Here is a 21,244-nt window from a genome sequence, read left to right as displayed (position 1 = left end):
TCATTTATTCTTTCCAGCTAAAGATGTAGTCGAGGATGTTTTGTTTAAAGGCAGTACATAAGCAGGCAAAAGTCCTAAAACTTTGTTTTCAAAATTAGTAATGTAATTTTGCCTTTTAGAACAGTTGGTGTTAGTGAGGAAAATTGTGTGGATTAAATTGATCTCTAGAGAAGGGGGTTTAATTTCACAGCAGCCTCAATATTCTGGTCGAGAGAGTGTATTTGAACTGAAAGAACAGTTAACTAATTAGATTTGGAACTTGGCATCATTACTTTGCCACCATTACTTTGCCACTAACTAGTTGTGTCACTGTGGTCTTTAAACTTTTCTTTGCCTAGTTTTGATTTCAAAACAAGAAGCTTGGATTGGATTAAAATATCTTTTCAGGCCTCTCTGGCTCAAAAGGTTTCTGAAGAAAATTAACTTTTCTAGGTTTTGATTTCCACGTCTTAGCAGATGTGAGAAAGTTATGTTTTAAAGCCTGTTGTAACTTAATGGTTGATAGTTCCTTGTAAAATAGGACTATTTACAGTAAAGACCTCAAGCTTGCTGTAAGCTTCTGGTACTGGTGGCATTATTTTAAAACATCTTTTGTTTTAGCCCAGCTTACATCAGTTAGCTTATTTATGCTTTGATAGGACAATCTTAATGTTTATGTGTATTCTTTTAGAAATGAGATCTTATATGCAAATCATTAGCTAGCCATGGCATTATACATTTATTTTAGCTATTAAATTTATTTGTATTAACTTTCTCTTAAAGATTTATATTATAAAAATTTTTCTTCTGCAGTTCACAGCATTAACAAAATGGATGCGGTTTTCACCCTTAAATGTTGAGTGTAAGCTATAGAGCTGTGATAACCAAAATAACGGATATCAGCTTTTTTGTTTTACCTTAAGTGTTACGAATAATTCATAAAGATTAATTATAAACCACATTATTCTAATCAGAAATGTGAACATTTAGACTTTGGAGGAAATAAAACCCACAAAACTAGTTTAACCCTTTGGTTTCCATTTCATTGCTTTGACTCTATATTATATTGAAAATAGATCCTAGACAGCAAAACCATACAGGTTAATGCACGACATGTGTAGGTACCAGAGGCTGTCAATCATCTCTGAATAACTTAGCTTCTGTTTTGTTAAGTTTATTGGCAAGATTCGCCATTAGTTTGGGCTGTGATCCTTATATAGTGATTTAGTATTATAAACATGGCCTCTATTTACTGTTACATTGCAGGGACTCTCGTGACTTCATGTATAGTTGTGACTAAAGGTAATGTAGAAACGATAGTATGTTTTATACACTAGTAGAACATTGAGATGATTCTCAGTGGATTGCTTTAAAGCAAAGTTATTTGTACACTTTTCTTAGCTGTAGTTAGATTTAAAACTCATCTTTAATTTTTATAACAAGCTTTCATTATAAAATACGGAGTCATAACATAATTGATTAAATTGCTTGTCATTTATTGAAACTGGATAATTAGTTGATATTTTTAATGACTTACTTTCTAAATAATACTCTAATTGGTCCTGAACATTTTGTTACAAAGATGTTTTATTCATTTTATGGATAGCTTAATCTTTTCAGCCAATAAGTATCACAATGTCCTTTTTTTAGTAGGTGTCTTTTAAAAAAATGAGAATCTTTTATTTACAATTCTGTCCTTGGTTACAGGGCCCTCAAGTGTCTCTTTTCCACCAGGTGTGGCTGAGATGGGCTCAGGTGCCAGTCTGTTTTTCCTTCTCAGTATAAGAGCCACCACTCAAGACCCTGCATTATGGTGACTTCCCTGGACTGAGCTTTCGTATTTTTTTTTTAGAAGAAATATTTAGCCTGAGCTACCTAGCCAAAAACAATTCTTAAAGTTATAAGCCTTTGGCCTGGAGATAGAGCACAAGTAATCATTATTCATTGCTATTGTATATGTGGTTATTTAGTTTTAACATCGAGATAAAATGTCAGTTTTGTCAGTTAATTCGTAAGTTGCTTCTTGATTTCTGCACATTTTAATAATTGACCCCATTTAGTCCACCAACGTGTAACAGTTTGAATCTCCAAAATAATGGTACTAGGTCTATTTTATTCCCTGTAACGCTGCTCATATGATAAAGTGTAGTCCTAGCAAATCATAATCGTTTCTTTTTTTTTAAGACGTTCAAGGAGCATAGAATTAACTTATTTAAAGTTACTTTTTTTTCATTCAGAATGGACCAGATTATTAACTCTTCATATTACATGCTACAATATTTAGGAGATAATATAAATTTTTCCTTTTCCTGTGGATAGATTAAAAGCTGCCTTATATCAGTATTATTAAATTCATTTGCTCTTAATTCCTGCTTTGTTTTTTATATATCTGCTACATAAAGTGCCCAAAGTCTTAAATTGTTGTGCTTTTTTGGACATCAGGTACATAATAATAAGGGCAAGTACACTAAAGTGTCTGTGGCTAGAATGGTTTGTTATATAACTTACTTGTTAATGTAGGTTGCATCTGTAAGATAACGCATTTCAGCTGCTGTGCATCGTATTAAATTTTCTAGCACCACACGTGAGTATGTTAATGGACTTTCTTTTTCTTTTCTTATTTTAAATCTTGAGTTTTGGTGCCAAGTTTTCTGTGTGTGAGGCTCTATTTCTGGCTTATATGTCAGTCATTATTATTTGCATCTAAATATTATTGTTTACATCTAAAAATTAAAATGCACAGGATTAAATCTAACTTGTGACCAAACTAAATGTTTGTGTATTTAAAAGAACCTAAATCTCTGTGTATGGAGTTTTCAGCAAGTACGTGAAGTTGTCACCATTCTTAATCTTGCTTATATGGTAGTTCCATTTTTCCACTGCCCCCAATATTTGAGTGCTGCTTGCTTGGTACTCAGGTTTTGACTGGAAGAAGAGGATATACTATTACAAAAAGATGGTCATCTCATTTTTCTTTTGGACCGTGGAACAAATAACAGCATAACATTAAGTCTTAATCTGATTTTGGAAAAAGACTTGAAAACTTGCTGTCTGCTGATAATTAAGAACTTTTCGCTACTAGCATTGTAAATAGAATTTGAGCCTTGGAATAGCTGTACTTTCAGTAATTTGGTACCAATTACTTTTGGCTGATTTGTCTTTATTTTCTTGAGAGATAAAGTGGAGGATGTTTCCATATCAACCATCTAGTACAATAGCTTTATGCCACTGAGTAGAAATAAAGAGATTTAGAATGAAACCAGCATTACTTGCATCTCAGGCAGATTTGTAGGTCCATTTTAATACTGTATTATGCGGATGCCAGTGTTTAATGGCAAAGTCTCAGAACTTTTCTATAGAAGAGCATTTCTTTAGCAGCCATTTATTCTGTGGTAACCAGATCTTCAGCTGAGCTACATGTATTTTGACTTAATTATTTTTATCTTAACTGGAATCATTAGATAGCTTGAGAAGCATCGATAGCCTTATATAAGCAAATTCAGTGACTCACTCTAGAAAAGTCTGTCTTGCCTAGTTTAGAAAGTAGGCACAGTTGGCTACAATAACAAAGCCTAGAATGTGATGTTAGTAGACTATGCTAATGCCACAAAAAAATACTGCTTCACTTTAATTAAAATAAATTTTAATTAAAATGGAATTGTCTTAGTTTGGATCATAATTGACCATTTATGACCCACCTTTGTTTACCATAGAGCCCAGTCTAGAAACCAGATTTTCATTAGGGCAGATACAGGTGATGAGCGTATTTAATATTAGTGTTAAATTCATTTGCGACTTTTGCCCTTGGCAAAATGTAACCTAGATTTACTTTTAGCTATTCATTTTGAAATTTGTGGTTTATTTATATGTGTTCATTTTTTTGCCCTACAGAATAATATTTCAGTTACAAAATCTACCAGAATTATGATTCTGAATTCGTATTTTCTGATTTTAGGTCCTCTGAATTCTAGGCATCCTCACATCCTACTTTTTGCCGCCTCTTTTTTTTTTTTTTTTTTTAAAGAGTCTCACTCTGTCATCCAGGCTAAAGTACAGTGGCATGATTATAGTTCACTGCAACTTCAAACTCCTGGGCTCCAGTGATCCTCCTGCCTCAGATTCTTGAGTAGCCAGGACTACAGGCACATACCACCATGCCCAACTAATTTTTAAAAATGTTTTGTAGAGATGGGGTCTTGCTATGTTACCCAGGCTATGTTACCCAGGCTGGTCTCAAACTCCTGGGCTAAAGCAATCCTTCCACCTTGGCCTCCCAGAGCACTGGGTTTACAGGTGTGAGCCACTGTGCAGCCTCCTTTTATCTAATTGTCACCACAGCAGACTTGTCTGGTCTTGGCTACTATTTTCCGGTTGTTAAGGTGTTTGAGGATGGAGGAATCACTTCCTGGGATAGCTGTGAAGTTCTGCCTGCTGGACAGGGACAGTGAGTGGGTTGGTACCATTCCAGACTTGTTAAGAAATTGTTTAGAATTTTGATTGTTTTTCATAGCAGCTTGATTAAAATATAGATTTTAATAATTTCTTTACTGCTTTTATAGATAGTGCTTTCAAATAAAACCAGTGATTTCTAAATCCAAATGTCTTTTTCCCTTGCTAAATTATAGCAGGAGCATGCTAAATATTTCATCAAACTACTGGAATGATGGTTTTACATTTTAATGTTTGCAAACATAATTGTGGTTCAACTGCAGTGTAAAACTATCCTCAGTAACTTTGAACTTGAAAACTTGGCACCAAATTTATTTAGGTAGAAACTCTTTAAAAATAGTTTCTTCCTATTATTGACTGAAGAATATATTTAAGAAAGCCTTCATAATTAAATAAGAGTTTGGATACCAAAGGGTTAAAAATACACATGTATTTCTTTTGCTGAAGATATCTTAGATGTTTGCTAATGTTTTGTCTTTACAAATGGACAATTTAGTAATGTTTTTTATCTTTTTTTAATGATTCCATGTATTTGCTTATTTCCATCTAGGAATAGTTACTAATGTATTTGAGATACAGCATACCAAATTTTAAAGTAACCAGAATCGTGAGTTGATGGTTTTTAGTCCATACTGTTAAACTTATGTTGAAATATTGACATATTTAAATTGGCTTCATGCTAAAAAATTACCAAAGGTAATTTAAAAGGCAGTGTTTTAGAGCAGTAGCTCATGGTCAAGGTGGTCACATGACAATGGCTTAAGCTCAGTGTGCTTCTGCCCCTTACGTTGTCTATGTATTTTTAATCCAAATGTTGCCTGCAAATATGTGATCCCTTATTATTTAAGTTTCCTGTATTATGAACCATTGCCCGTTTTAAATCACACAGAAGATTCTGAATCTGTAAAAACTACACATGTCAATGTTTTACAGCTACGTAATTCGAATTGACTTGATTTTTTCAAGTAATCCTAGAAAGGGGGAGCATTCCATATAGAAACTGCTGAAACTGCCACAGGTGCTTCTCCGAAAACCTTACAGTTGTGGCATTGAATGTTCAGTATCGCTTCCTTTCTGCACACGAGGCATACTGTTGAGGTATTTGTTGCGGTGATTGGTTTTAACGCTAATCTAGGAATTCAGATAGAGATGCTTTAGATTTGCATGCTTTGCTTACCTAATTTATGATATCTACCTTTCTATTTGTAAACTAACAATAGCTAAGTTGAGATCAGAATTTTAACAGAAATATTATTTATATAAAAATTGTTATCTTTTATTGTCACATGGCATTAACAACAAGAAAACATCCTGAAGGTGATGTGACAACTCGGATTCTAAAAATTATACTTCAGGTATTTCCTGATCCGTGGTTTTTCAAAATTAAAACAAAGTCGTTCTCATCAGAGTGGCTTCTCCTTTGTTCTGGAATTGTGGCACTATAAGTGGAAACTGGTGGGACCCTGGCTGGCTTCAGAGTGGAGCCTGATTTTTAAAGTTCTTTCGGGGAGAATTCTTAGATATGAATTTTAGTGAAAGTTCTTTGGGGGAGAATTCTTAGATATAAATTTTAGTGAAAGTTCTTTGGGGGAGAATTCTTAGATATAAATTTGAGTGTTTGAAGAGACGGGGTCTTCCTGTGTTGCCTAGGCTGGTCTCAAACTTCTGGCCTCAAGTGATCCTCCTGCTTCTGCCTCCCAAAGTGCCAGGATTATAGGGTTGAGCCACTGTGCTTGGCCTAGAGGTAATAAATTTTAATATTCTATTCCGAGTAAGAAAATACAGCATATAAGCATTTGTGTCTTTAGTAAAGTTAATGCCAGTTTGATTTTTTTTTTTTTGCCAGTTACTTAGCAGAACATGTAATTCACAGTAAAGATGATTCTGTGTTGTGCACATTTTAATATTCCTGTTTTGAAAGAACAGTAGAGAGAAAATGGGTGGCCTGCTCAGTGATTGCTTTTCGTAGTCTTGGTGAATGTTACAGGAGATTGAATTTATAGATAAAAGCACAGTCATCATAGTTTCCACAATAAATCGCAGCACATTTAGCTTGCTAGCCTAAAAATCTGATCATGCTGAGTTTCTTTTTAAAGAAAGTTAATTTTAGAACTTCAAACTAGAACCAGTTTGAACCTCAAGTTGACCGTTGTCTGAGTTTTAAAAATCTCTTCTCATTTTCAAAGATTTTTCAAATGGATGTAGGAGAGGACCAAGGAGGGTAGGCTATAGCTGTAGAACGACACACTCCTATTTTCAGAAACGAACAGACACACGTTTTAGGTCAGGCACAGCCCATGTATCCAGGTGCATCAAACTGGGGTTGCTAAGTTCAAAAGTGCATCTGTTTTGAAGATTTCATCTGAAAATAATGTGTACACCTTCATTACCACCAGCTTGCATTCAAAATAGTTTTTGAGACTCTTTTTAAACTCTTCTGGATACTTTAATTTTCCCTTTGGAATAGTGTGCATAAACACAGTCCGGATGCACTTTGTCTTTACTACTGATACCTCACTTGAGGTTGACAGGAGTGGCCAGCAGTTAGTGCCTATGGTCACGTAATACACTAAGTCAATACCTGTGGAGTGAAATCTGGTCTCTATAAAAAATACAAAAAAAATGGCTGGGCCCAGTGGCTCTCGCCTGTAATCTCAGCACTTTGGGAGGCTGAGGTGGGTGGGTCACCTGAGGTCAGGAGTTCAAGACCAGCCTGGCCAACATGGTGAAACCCTGTCTCTACTAAAAATACAAAAAATTAGCTGGGTGTGGTGGTGGGCGCTTGTAATCCCAGCTACTCGGGAGGCTGAGGCAGGAGAATCTCTTGAACCTGGGAGGCAGAGGTTGCGGTGAGCCAAGATCACACCATTGCACTCCAGCCTAGGCAACAAGAGTGAAACACCATCTCAAAAAAAAAAAAAAAAAAAAAAAACAGAAAAATTAGTTGGGTATGGTGTTGTGTACCTGTGGTCCCAGCTACTCAGGAGGCTGAAAGAGGAGCACCTGAGCCCAAGAGGTAGAGGAGGCTACAGTGAGCTGTGATTGCACCACTGCACTCCAGCCTGGATGACGGGAGTGAGACCCTGTTTAAAACATACCAAAAAACCTGTGGAGTGAAGGGTAAAGGATGGAGTATTTAAAAAGTATTATGACAACAAAGTACTAGAAGTACTAGAGTTGAGTGTGGATGCAAGTGTTTCATGTACGTGCTCAACTCTTACTGAATTTTAGCAATTAAAACATGAAAATTGAAATATTGCTTAACAAATAGGAAAGCACATATTAAAATAGAATTTAAAGACCTGAACCTCTTATGATCTTTAATGATTATTTGTTCTAATCTTTGACTTGGAAACCCAAATTATTTTCAGTCTAACATATTTGAAGTTTAACTATTAAAAAAGTTTGAGGAACTTAAACTTTGAAGTTAGGGCTCCTTTTGTCCAGATAAAGCACATTGCCTGGTTTATTGTAAGGCACTTAGAACATGTAACCAAAAACACTAAATTTAGGAATAGAAATGATTGTTTTACAGCTAAGTGCTCTCTCAGGGTCTTTTGTTTTACACCCCTCTCAAGTTTACCTTTAGATATTTTTCTTGTTATTTAATATTTTGTGACAGATTTGGCAACTTTTAAAAAGTTATTTTATTTGAATTGAATAGTGCATAAATTAATAGGTTTTTTTCAGAAAATCCATTATTAAGAGTAGAGGAATATTATGAGGAGAAATATTCGTTGTAAAAAGAATCAAAACCACAATGAGAGACCGTCTTACCCCTGTTAGAATGACAGTTATCAAAAAGACAGTAACAAATGCTGATGAGAATGCAGAAGCAAAGGAACGTTTAAACACTGTTAGTGGGAATGTAGACTTGTACAACCATTATGGAGAACAGTATGGAGGTTCCTGAACAAACTAAAAATAGAACTACCATAGGATTCAGCAGTCCCACTACTGGGTATATATCCAAAAGAAAATCCATATACGGAGACATCTGCACCTGCCATGTTCATTCCAGCACTATTCACAATACCCAAGATTTGGAATCAACCTGTGTCTATCAGCAGATGAACAGATAAAATGTGGTATATATACCCCGTGGAATACTATTTGGCCATTAAACAAAATTCTGTAATTCTCAGCAACATGTACGATCTTAGAAGACGTTATGTTAAGTACGCCAGGCACAGAAAGATAAATACTGCATGTACTGTACTGAGTGGAAGGTAAAAAAGATCTCATCGAAGTAGAGAGTGGCCCATGCCTCTAATCTCAGTGCTTTAGGAGTCTCAGGTGGGAGGATTGCTTGAGGCCTGGAGTTTGAGACCAGCCTGAGCAACATCTCTCTCAAAGTTAAAAAAAAAAAAAAAAAAAAAAAGTAGCCAGGCATGGTTGGCACATGCCTGTATACCTAGCTACTCGGGAGGCTGAGGCTAAGGAGGATCCCTTACCCCAGGAGTTCCAGGGTGCGGTGAACTATGATTGTGCCACTGCACTCCAGCTGGGGCAACAGGGAGATACTCTGTCTCTTTAAAAAACAGTGGTTACTAGATGGAAAGATAAATTCTAGTGTTACCTTGCACTGTAGGGTGACTAGTTAATAGTAATTTTTAGTTTTTTTATATAGCTAATTCAGTACAAATGGAAAGTGTGTTGAGGTGATGCATATGCAATTAATGCTTTTTTTATCCCTATACATTGTATTGGAATTTACAATGCACCCCATAATAAAGGATAGAGGAATATTTACAGTATCATCTATTTGGTTAAATGTTGTTCAGCAGTTCTGGCCTGCTGCCTTTTTTTGTATGACCTATGGCCCAAGAATGGTTTCTACATAATTAAATAGTTGAGCAAAAATCAATAGAATAATATTTTCTAATACATAAAATGAGATGAGATTTCAATTTCAGTGTTCATAAATAACGCTTCATGAGAGCGTGGCCGTGCTCAATTGCCTTGAGGCTGCTCTCAGCCTACAACAAAAGAATTGAGTAGTTAGGACTGAGAATGTATGGTCTCCAAAGTCTAAAATAATTACTACATAGTCCTTTTTAGAAAAGTGCCTTCTGGACTAGATGATCCTTAATGATCATTTCAGGCCAATTTCTATAATGTGCACTACACAGTTGAGTGACACCACTTGGAAGGTTTTTAATGTGAGCAGGGATAGAGGAGGTGATGAATGTAGGTAAGGAGAGGAAATGAGAATGAGGACTTTCAGGGGCAAGAGATGGTGGTGTCATTTTGTGTTGTGTTCCTGAGTCAGGTACCAACAGATTTCCTCTGAGTAGAATATAAATGCTAACAAGTTAAACCACATGTTGTATACATTCAGCCCTTGGTAACAAGGGAAATGATAGAGTTGAAATGTTCTTGTACCTCACTAGAAGCAGAGAAAGGGTGCTGGATATTTCTGTTTCCGATAATGCTGCATAGATAGTGCCACTTAAATGTAGAGCAAAATTACAGTCTCCTCTAAGTAATTCCTCCAGTTACCATGTGTCCTAGATTCTGATACCTGTCCAATACAATTTCTAGAACTTTTTCATCTCCCTATCATGTCTGCCTTCTAGTGCCCCAAAATTATGTGAGATGCTAGTTGTTTGACCCGTGATTGTTCTTGCTTCCTTGGTCCTTACATACAAGTACATAGCATGATTGGGCCAGAATCCGTCTTTTGAGCTCTTTTAGTAAAGTAAGCTTTCAGATAATACCTAAGACCACATGGAAATTTGGTTGGTCTGAGTAGAGGACAAGCACATGTTTAACTGCTTTTGGTAGGGGAAAAAGTGAAGTGGGAGAGCTTCCCAGTGCTACCTATGTGTAGGCTAACACTCGCAAACTTCACAGTCTCCAAGAATCTCCATATGTTGGCACTATTTTGTTGATTATTTTGCTATAAGGTTATATTTCTTTGGAAGATCAGTAAACTTGCTGTTCTAACCCAAATTCAGTGTAGTCTTCAGCTTCTGAATAAGGAATAAAGGAATTGAATATGCTTTGAATGTTCTTTTAACAACTTTAGAATGTTGGTATGCCCCTTGAGCATCTAAACTTCCCTCAGCGAATTGGTTTTATTTATTTATTTATTTATTTTTATTATTATTATACTTTAGGTTTTAGGGTACATGTGCACAATGCAGGTTTGTTACATATGTATCCATGTGCCATGTTGTTTTGCTGCACCCAGTTTTATTTATTTATTTATTTATTTATCTATTTGTTTAGAGATAGAGTCTCCCTCTGTCGCCCAGGCTGGAGTGCAGTGGTGTGATCTCGGCTTACTGCAGCCTCTGCCTCCCAGGTTCAAGCAATTCTCCTGCCTCAGCCTCCCAAGTAGCAGGGACTGTAGGCATGTGCCACCACCACACTCAGCTAATTTTTTGTATTTTTTAGTAGAGACAGGGTTTCACCATGTAAGCCAAGCTGGTCTCAAAGCTCCTGACCTCAGGTGATCCACCCTCTTTGGCCTCCCAAAGTGCTGGGATTACAGGCGTGAGCCACCATGCCCAGCATGGTATTTATGATTCTAAGTGCCATTTCAGAAATCCGTTTGCTCTTTTTTATTCTCTGGTCCACTATAAAGAGTAATCTTTACTGTGGGCTTTATTTCATATTTTTATTTTTCCTAATTCTAAGCGGTAGCTTCTCATTTCTCTGTTTCTTGATTTTGGAGAGCAACTCTATGCTTATCTATAGAAATAATCAGTTTGTAAACTTATGTTCTCCTTGAAGAGTTTTTGAATTTTCATGTGGCAACTTATTTTTCTGTTCACATTCTTGACAGAGTAGACCCTCCCACGTCATCTGCACTTCTGATATCTTTTGAAAGTGAAATATACTATTAAAAAAAAAGTCCAGCTACATGATTAAGCTGTCACTTAATATTAGTGTATTTTCTATTTCAATAACAAGGTGATCTGATTTTGTACAAAGTGTAATTAATGTAATTCAATCTGCCCAAACTTTGGTGCTTCCTTTTCATTTAATTAATATATCAAAAAAATATTATGCAATACTCGAAAATACTCATGGCCATTCATAGCCATGCAGTCTTATTGGCTAACAAAAATAGCGACTTTAGTCTCTAATAGTCCTGCACATAGCTGCCTTATATTTTTAAGAATTTTGTTGGTTTCTGAGATTCTCAATTCTCTTTTATATCTGATCAAATAGGATTTGGGTCTTTTTTCAAAAGGTATAATACATTTATCTTATGCTTTAAAAAGTAGAGACACGTTTAGTGAGTGTCCATGCACACTTTTCATTTCTGAGGTCAGAGCTTTATGATGTCTGGAAATAACGAATACAAGGCTATTGTTAGTCCTTATAAATAGGAAAATATTATTTATCCCTAATTCTGTAGTTTTCACTCTCAAATGCGGGTTTTTTTTTTTTGTTTTTTTTTTTGCATTAACAGTAACCCCAAGAAAAGCATCAGGGTTCTGGATTGGTTGGTTGAGTGACACAGCAGAAGGCCTTTATTTCATCATGCTTTTGCTGTGGAGGTAGTGTAGCTTGCTGAACAGGTATGGAAGCTGTCTTTGCTGTTAAGTACTTCTCCAGTTTGTTTATCAACCTGCAGCTAACAGGATGTCTGCTTTTTTACAGGTTTATTTCACAGAGCAGTGTACATTCTTGTCTTCCAGGGGAACTTCAACACGGAGTTACTTTTGATCCCTCAGTTTAATTCAGTGTCTAAAGGTTTACAAGTTCAACTTACTCTATTTTATTCAGCTGTTTTGCTTATTCTGCCATCACTTCCTACTTTAATCTGAGTTTTAGCTACTGTAGAAGTCCCAGACCTTTCCTTTTTAGTACTATTAGCCAGGTAAAACTTTGGTTCTTGTGAGTGGTAGGGATGAGTTTTTAGGACAGTATTCAAAGCCTTTTTAAAGGAACCAACTACTCAAATGCTCTAGAATACCAAAAATACAATACTCCTGCAGGTTTTTCCAAGCAAGGCCAAAACAATCAAAATCAAAACAATCAAAAACACAGCTTTTCAGCTCTGGAGTCTGATGATAGGTTACTTTAATGTCAGGACATCCTTCTAAACTTCCACTTACAGTGTCACATGTAAGCATAAAGGCTGGCTTGTTGGTAAGCCATTACTTTTGTTTTTAGGAAGACAGTTATGAATGCCATGGACAATTTCAGTACATGTTTGTTTGTTATGATTTTATTCACGCTAAAGGAATGGGTTATTAAAATTAAGTGCATATAATATAGAATTCAGTTTCAAGTCTGAAGTTAGCATAAATTTAGATTCTTCAGACTAACATAAAACATGATTTTGAGAAGTTAAATAGGAAGATGCCTTTTTTAAAAGTTTAGCATATTTATCTCCCAAATCTTGCTTAGAAATCAAATGTATATAAGAGAAGTTAGTTACAGAGCTAGATTGATTAACTACTTCTTTAATGAAGATTTGCTATGAATTTGTTTACTCTTTCATACCACCTTCAGATAGCTAGTCAGTTCAGCAGGAGCAAAGACCAGGTTAGCACGCGGACGGGGTGTAATTCAGTGTTTTTGTGTTGTACAGCCTGAGAAATGCCAGTGGCCTGACAGCAGCAGACATTGCACAAACCCAGGGTTTCCAAGAGTGTGCCCAGTTTCTCTTGAACCTCCAGAATTGTCATCTGAACCATTTCTATGACAATGGCATCTTAAATGGGGGTCATCAGAATGTATTTCCTAATCATATTAGTGTGGGAACAAATCGAAAGAGATGCTTGGAAGACTCGGAAGCCTTTGGAGTAAAGAAAGCTAGAACTGAAGGTGAGACCACTTTGCGGGTGGGAAGAGCACACTTATTTTTCCTTTCTTTAATATTTTTTTTTTTATGGCTGAACGCACCTTCGAGATGAGACCTTCACTTCAGGTGGTAATGCGCCTGGTGGATTGTGCGGTGACGGTGGGGATTTCTCCTGTACTGCCACTGCGAAGATGGGACACTTAACAAGAGGGAATGTGAGGGAAATACTGATGGCCCAAGTGTAAATGTCTGTGGAACTTTTTGAGCACCCATGTTTACCTGCCATGAATTAGATTTTTTAATTTGTTGTATCTGTTTGAAATATATCTATTAAAGAAAATCTGCCACTGTGCCTGATTTTTTTTTTTTTTTTTAATTTGCTTCTTGTAAATGTTCCTGGGCTTACAAAAATTGCTGATGGTCTGGCAGTAAAACATTTTCACATTCGGGAAGGTGAATGTTTTCTGTACTATTTCTGTACTATGATTTGACCTCAGCTGGTCTCTGTACCTCACATGTGTGTTGATTTATCACAGCAAGATCTGGTGTATAATTTGATCTTGAGGATTTAAGTCCCTAAGGTAAGTTGTTTTCGTTGTAAGTATTCTCTCACCCTTTTTTTTTTTTTTTTTTTTTTTTTTAAAAAAAAAGACAGTCTTGTTCTGTCACCGAGGCTGGAGCGCAATGGTGTGATCTCGGCTCACTGCAACCTCCGGCTCCCAGGTTAAAGCAATTCTCCTGTCTCAGCCTCCCAAGTAGCTGGGATTACAGGTGCATGCTATCATACCGGGCTAATTTGTATTTTTAGTAGAGAAGGGGCTTCACCATGTTGGCCAGGCTGGTCTTGAACTCCTGACCCTCCAGTAAGCCACCCACCTCAGCCTCCCAAAGCGCTGGGATTACAGGCATGAGCCACTGTGCCTAGCCGGTTTTTTGGATTTTTTGTTTTTTGGTTTTCTGGTTTTTTTGTTTGTTTAGGTAGGTTTGAGTTTGCAAATAAGCAGAGTCAGCCAATCACTTTTGAAGTTGAAAACATCTCCCTTTCCTATAGGAAAATCATCTGTATCTATAGATAAGATGTCTTAGGCCAGTTGTCATGGCTCATACCTGTAATCCCAGCACTTTGGGAGGCTGAGACAGGAGGATTACTTGAGCTCAGGAGTTCGAGACCAGCCTGGGCAACCTAGTGAGACCTTGTCTCTATTAAAAAAAAAAAAAAGTCTTAATAAGAAGGTAAATGTGATAGCTTGGCAGGCATATTTAGTGAACATAGTGGGAGAGGTGGGAGTGTAAAGTAATGAAGCAGATTATGAGCTCAGATTTGGTGAGGATAAGCACAAAGTTTTGCCCGTTGGTTTAAAAAAAAACTACAAGTTATAGCATAAGGAAAACTGAGTGACTATCAGTTAATCACTTAAAAATCTAGAGATTTTGGTTAACTTTAAATTTCATGAACCAGCATCATCATTTCTACCTTATTTAATGAGTGTGTCCAAGTGAAACATTTTTTCCCTATGAAGTTGATAAAATGTCAGTATTATGTACTTCACAACTACTTAAATCTTGTCACCATAAAAATTCCTGTGATAAGACTTTTTGTAGTAATGTATGAACTTAACAGTTTTATCAAATTCAAGATTTTTATGAGTTAAGCATTTCTGGAAAGATGCTAAAATCATAAGCATGACATGAAGATGTGCATAAAATTCAAAATGGTCTTTTTTAATGGTGATGTATTCAGCATTGTCATTTATTTGTACCATGTTTTAATATATTTTTTCTAATGTATTTTCAACGCCTTTTTAAGAGCATCCACTTTTAAAAAAAATCCTTTGTCATTTCCTTTAATTAAAGCCTGGTTTATTATTATAGAGTGGCCTCATGCAGAAATTGTACATGTCTGTCCCTGTATGTCACTGTATAGTCTAAATGTCCTTGAAAAATGATTTATGCTTCATTTTCTCTTACTGCTGATAAGTCTTAAATTCTGTTTAGTATTTTTAAAAAGAGATCACTTAACATGCTAATTGGACTCAATGCACCTAGAAGAGTTTGTAAAACTAGTCTCAGAGTTTCTAAGGTCGGTTGAATTGGCCAATACCATGTTGCTTAATTACCCTGAAAAGCATTTCTGAGGATTCCTTGTTTCCTAATCCTCGTTAACTACATAAATTTGGTTTAAAGAGTCACGCTGACTTTCGGGGATTTTATTTTCTTCCTTTAGAAGGAGGATTTGTTTTGGTTGACCAGTGATCAGAAGTTCACATTTTGCACATTAAACTAGCCATGCAGCCTTCCCAAACTATACATTCCTGGTCCTAAACCCGAGGGTGCTAATTTAGACAAAAATATGGTTGAAGCCGGCACTTCTGCTTAAGTGTTGCAGGTAATACGTAGACCTAACAGGTTGAGCCACTGTTGCAGGTACACAGTACATGACTGATGTTTCTGTGATTATCACAGTAGAAATATTTCAGCCAAGATGTACATCAAAGCTGCTCATCCCTGGTTTTCCTAATTTGTATACTGACCATGACTTTACTAATTTCCTGGAACTTCTAATGGTTCCGTCTTTTATGTAGTTGACAGTCCTTAGATTTGCCACACTCGTCACAAGAGTGTGTTGTATATTTTTTGTGTGTTTGAGCATAGATGGGCATCTTTAGTTCACCTACACTCCCACCACTCTTTTCCCTATGGGAAAAGGTGATTTTTTCCCCCATTTTACCATTACATAATGTGATGATGTCGGGTATTGGGAGTCATTCTTGATCATTAAAACAGGATTTTTTTCTCCCAATTACCTGAATGTTTGTTCTACATGAAATTGTTCTTGGTTTCAATAGATACATAATTATCTCCATATTAGCTGACCAGTTTTTTAGTTTTGAATTAAAGATATGTTGCTTTAGTTTTCATTGTAATTTCTGGCATCTTGTTTTGATTTTGTTTAAATGTGTGTTTTAAGTTTTGCTTAATCTGAGTTACTAGGTTTTTGGTTCTCATGTCAAAGTAAAAGAAATGATAAATTCTTTTTCCCTCATTTAACACGTATATAAAATACTTTGAGTAACTTCACATATAAAAATATTTAGGAGAGTTTAAGCTGGGTTTTTTGTTTTGTTTTGTTTGGCTTTAAAAACAAAAAAGTTACAGGTGCCAGGGATAATATCTTGGCTGCATAACTTGTATCTTACCAATAAAACTTAGTTCGTTCTGTTTTCCTAGAATTTAAGAGTTACAAATATTGATGCTTTTAGTGTGGAATTTATATTTACAAAAGTAATTACTTCCAGAAAGTTTTCTGGCTAAGTCAGCTCTTAAGGAGATCCCTGTAAAATTCACTCTTTAAAAAAAAAAAAAAAAAAAGTCAAAACACCTTGGAATCCTGAGTCTGAATGTTAACCACTCTTCCCCACAAAAAGTAGTGTGTCTGCTCTTAGTAAACTACTTTCAAGTATTTTAAATTGGAGGAATTTTCTTTTGGAAACTTGATGTAAAAGATCTTAAGTGAAGAAGAAAGACTTGGCCTTTTGTACTGCTTGAATATTAACTGTCTTGGAAGGAAGTTACGCTACAAGAAGTCATACTTTCATAAAGTTATTTGCATCCGTATCAAATGCAGTTTAGTCAGAACATAGACATAATAGGTGTGGACATGAACTCTGGAGGGTGAAATAAAATCCACAGTTACTTAAGCAGTTTGTTTTGATGGAAAGTATCTTGGGATAATACTTTCCCCAGTGTGGAATTTTGTTCATTTTAGCTGGTGCAAGGAAGTATCAGTCTTTAAATTTTTTTGTTGTTGTTTTCTGTCAATCATTTGCTCTGATGGTACGACGCATGGGCTTCAGGACTCCAGCTGCACCACTGTGTATAAAACTCAGTTCAGGTTTGCTAGCATTCTTGGTTAATCTTCAGGAATAACCCAATGCAATTATTTTTGTATGTACTCCTTGGAAACTGTTGTCAAGTTTTTCAATGATCCTGGTTGGAAAAGAATGCCAGTCCCTTCCATGAGTGAAAACTTGATTTTGCTGATAATTGTTTTGGATGGAGCTGGAGAGTCGTGGGGAAGAAGCAGGGGAACACAGTGAGTTTAAAAACTGACCCAATAACTTCAATTTCACAACTGGGACATTTGCCCCAGAAGTAGGCTGTGGTGACAGCAGATCTCAAGCATTAAACTGACTTCACAGCTCGGTTTTAATCACATAGGCATATTATTTATCTTAGAATCTCATTCATACTGTGAAGGTATTGGATATAAAAACACCTTACAGAAAAAAGTATCTACATCATGATGATTTAAAGGTAAAATTACTGGTGGAAAGTTTTAACACTTTCCCAGAGTGGATTTAACCTGGATAAAGGATCTCTGCCTTTTGTCCTTAAAGACTTGGTAAAGGAGGGCAGATATGACCAGCTGGTTTGTTAAATGATAGATGTTAATTGCCTGAAACTTGAGAGGAAATAAAATGCCTCCCAGGAGTAAATTTGTAATTTAGTTCCTCCTAGTTTAGTTGCATATTATAGGCACTTTAATTCCTGAGACGTCCTGTTTTCAAATTTGCAGTATTTGTTTATAAAAATTTGGCCAGGATGATAGAACACACCTACCTAATTGTGTTCAAATAAGGAGTGATTGTTTTTTCTTGATCCGTGAAGATGTGACGTCTTGAAATAGTCTGAATTACACTTCCAGTCCAGACAGTGTCTGCTGCGTTTTCCACTGTTAAAAGTCTCCATTTCAGCAAACCTCATGGGCCTGAGTTGTCCTCAGCACAGTTGCGGACACTCCAGTGGGAAACAAAACCAAGACTGGCACACTTGATCACAAGCTGCTTTTGTATTTTTTGAGCCAAACCCCCAGTCCCCCCTGGTCTTTCCAGAGCGCTCAGTGCCCTTCTCTGTCCTTTGTCGCTGCTGCTTCCTGCTTCCTGGAGTCATCCCAGCCCTCTGCACTGCTGGAATCTTGGCCCTGGCGGGTCCCACGAAAAGGTCACCTTGCAATAGGAAAACAATTTGGTTTTAACAGGACCTTAAAAAGTTGAGTAAAATGTGCTCTACAGCAGAACAAAGAATAGTTCCAGGTAATGGCTGGTGGGAAGCCAGGAAGGCAGAGCTCTTTCCTTGCTGCCTTAATGAGAGGCCATGGAGGCCTCCCCAGTGGACGCAACAGCAGGATACACTCAGTTCAGTGGAAAGGCCACAGGCGGGAGGGGTCCTGGGCCATTTGGCCACCTCTCAAGGGTTATGGGTCAACACCTGGGACCCTTCCACCCAGCACCTGGAAGCACAGTAAAAAGTGGATTACTAATCTAGGTCAGCATCTCAAGCTTCGCCTAAGTTCATTGGGTGAAACTACTTGGCAGTTTTTGACTTGTAACTTGTCTCCTGGTTTAGTCTTGGGGAATGTAACCAGTATGGCTTGGGCCTTGGGAGTCATGTCCTGTTGGCTGATAGGAGCAGCTTATATCCCACAATATGACTGTTTATAGAGTGCTTTTTGTTTTGTTTTTATGTAAAGATTAAAGTTGTGATCAGGCATTTTTCCTAAGCCTTACATGTATCTGCAGGCATGCCTGGCAATTACAGCCCTGTTTTCCTGTGTGTCAGTATGAGTGGTGCACCGGAGTGTCTTCACTCCACCTGGTCAGCACTCCCATAAGCCTCTGTAGTGGCATGACCTTGGTGTCCAATTGCATTACTTCTGTAATGCACCAGACCTTCCTGGACTTGAAACTAAGACTTTGTTCATGGTTTCAAGCTGCTTGATCCTGAATAGCTCATATAGTTACAGAGTTACTGGAAACTGGCTTTAGGGGTTTTGTGCAACCCCCAAATTTCAGATGAAAATACAAATGCAGACCATTTAGTTGCTCTGGGCATCAGCCCCAAGTGGAGCATCTCTACGTGTCCCCCAGGGTCAGGAATGTGGGTTTCTCAGACAGAGGCATCCTCTACTGGCTCTAGTTCTCACTTAGAAGGGCAGGCAGTGACCACACCTGGGCGTGGCTATATCTGAGCAGGGAGGCTGGAGGTTTTCAGCTAGTCCTAGGTAGGTTTCCATCCTGAACGTTGTCTCAGGTGTACTAGAAGCCTGTCTTCCCAACAGACACCTGATTTTACAGTCAGCAGGTAAAGACCCTTTGTAAAAAGTGGTCATACTAACATTTTCAGAAGCATTCAATCATTGTGTAACTGAAAGAGTCAATAGGAAGATAGGAAAGGATTGTGCTTACTTTCCCAAACTGAGTAAACTGATGAGCCTGGAAGACATGTTTTTCTGAAACGTCTGTACAGGCCACCCTTCTCAAATGCAAGGCGTAATTAAATGATTCCTTCAGCAGTGGCAACAGGTGTGTGGGAGAAAATGCCACAGATGGCAGGGTCTTACAGGTCCAAATCCAATGTTCTTAAAATTTTGAGAGGCCAGTTTTAATTTCATGGCTTACAACATAATTAAAAGAAAGAACTGCAGGCTTAATATCTCTACCAGCCAATTGAGAACTTACGTATAGCTACTAGGAATGAAGAAGGCAGCACTCATGTGAAAACAGCATTACCCAAAGCTCTGTGACAGCTGGTTGTGGGAACTACACCGTATAGAGAGGCCGTATCTATGGAGATGGAATGAAATTCTAAGGTGTCTGTTGGAATGATTCCCACAATAGAATCTTGATTGGTAAAATATGGAAGGCTTTCATTCTTACCCTGCTTTATTAGAGAAACCATCTGCATTAACAAAAGATGCATCTACTCAATGGAGCAGTTTCTGAGGGGTCCCTGATCACTGTGAGCCTTCTAGTTACAGGATTAATTGTTGCTGGGAGATTGTTGCCCGCTTCCTCTTCCCTGGGCTGCCTTTGACGCGGCTCTTCCGGCCCCCTAGTGGCGCTTCTGCCTTCAGGGTGCATGTCCCTGCACCTCGCATGGCCAGACCTGCCTGGATGGTTGTGATTCCTCAGGTTGTATTACAGGCTACGCCAGCTACTGATCATTTGTTTTTGTTTACCTTGTGTTTTTGTTTCTCCTGGCTAGTGGGTGGGATTCATCTGTTGATGTGAGTACTATTCCAGGTACTGGGCCTAGTGAAGGAGAAGACAGACACCCCAGCTTTCTTGAAGCTCTTCTCTGTTGTGGTTTTCTAATCTGCTTTTCAGAGGTGTGAAATTGCAGGTAACCCCTAGTTGCCAGTTTATCCGGGGAACATTGGCATCTGAACGCCAATTGAGTGTGTAGGTATTTTAAGCTGTCTGCATTGTATTGCCATCAAAGTCCACCCTTTTGTACAAACCGTGTTCGTGGTTGGCTTTGCAGGATTGCAGCCTGTGGGAGGAGCAAATGCTGACCTGCTGTTGGCTGCAGGTTCTCTGTGTCTGCATGCCATGAAGGCTCCTGGAGGTTGAGATGACTTTGGCACACTTGGGGGATCTGCTCTTCCACCACCCCCCTCTCCCATTCTGTTTTCTTTTTTTTCTTTTTTTTTCTTTTTTTTTTAGACGGAGTCTCGCTCTGTCACCAGGCTGGAGTGCAGTGGCGCAATCTCAGTTCACTGCAACCTCCGCCTCCTGGGTTCTAATGATTCTCCTGCCTCAGCCTCCTGAGTAGCTGGGACTACAGGCACTTGCCACCACGCCTGGCTGATGTTTGTATTTTTAGTAGTAGTCAGCATGTTGGCCAGGACGGTCTCGATCTCTTGACGTCGTGAGCCACCCGCCTCGGCCTCCCCAAGTGCTGGGATTACAGGCATGAGCCACCACGCCCAGCCCTTTTTTTTTTTTCTTTTTTTTTTCAAAAGATGCCCTGCTTACACACTGATCTCTTAAAAGTATGCACCTGAGTCACAGTGAAAGTGGAGCCTGGCCTGTGGAAGATTTTTTAAAGCTTTGAATAAGACTAAAATCCACCGTTTAATGCCTCTGGTCTTAAAGCACCTGTATTTGAAGAATGCTTTTGGCCTCCTACCTATTCAGACTGCTGACTAACCCCCATCCCCCCAACTACACAAATCACACTGTTCTGTTTCTCTCCCACATACTAATT

General features: G+C 37.8%; 1 protein-coding gene across 2 annotated transcripts in view; it reads left to right on the top strand.

Moving 5' to 3' along the window:
- The window catches only part of ANKRD10 (ankyrin repeat domain 10), a 36,595-nt gene that overhangs the window by 8,910 nt on the left and 6,441 nt on the right, over positions 1–21,244 (top strand). For both annotated transcript variants that reach the window (XM_030813696.1, XM_030813697.1), the window contains exon 4: positions 12,983–13,218. In XM_030813696.1, coding sequence (XP_030669556.1) covers positions 12,983–13,218 — 236 coding nt within the window. The remainder of the gene's footprint in view (positions 1–12,982; positions 13,219–21,244) is intronic.

The sequence above is a fragment of the Nomascus leucogenys genome, chromosome 5 (genome assembly GCF_006542625.1).
Source record: "Nomascus leucogenys isolate Asia chromosome 5, Asia_NLE_v1, whole genome shotgun sequence".
Taxonomy (NCBI): domain Eukaryota; kingdom Metazoa; phylum Chordata; class Mammalia; order Primates; family Hylobatidae; genus Nomascus; species Nomascus leucogenys.
Note: the sequence above shows the minus strand (reverse complement) of the source record. Positions and strands in the feature narration are given on the sequence as shown.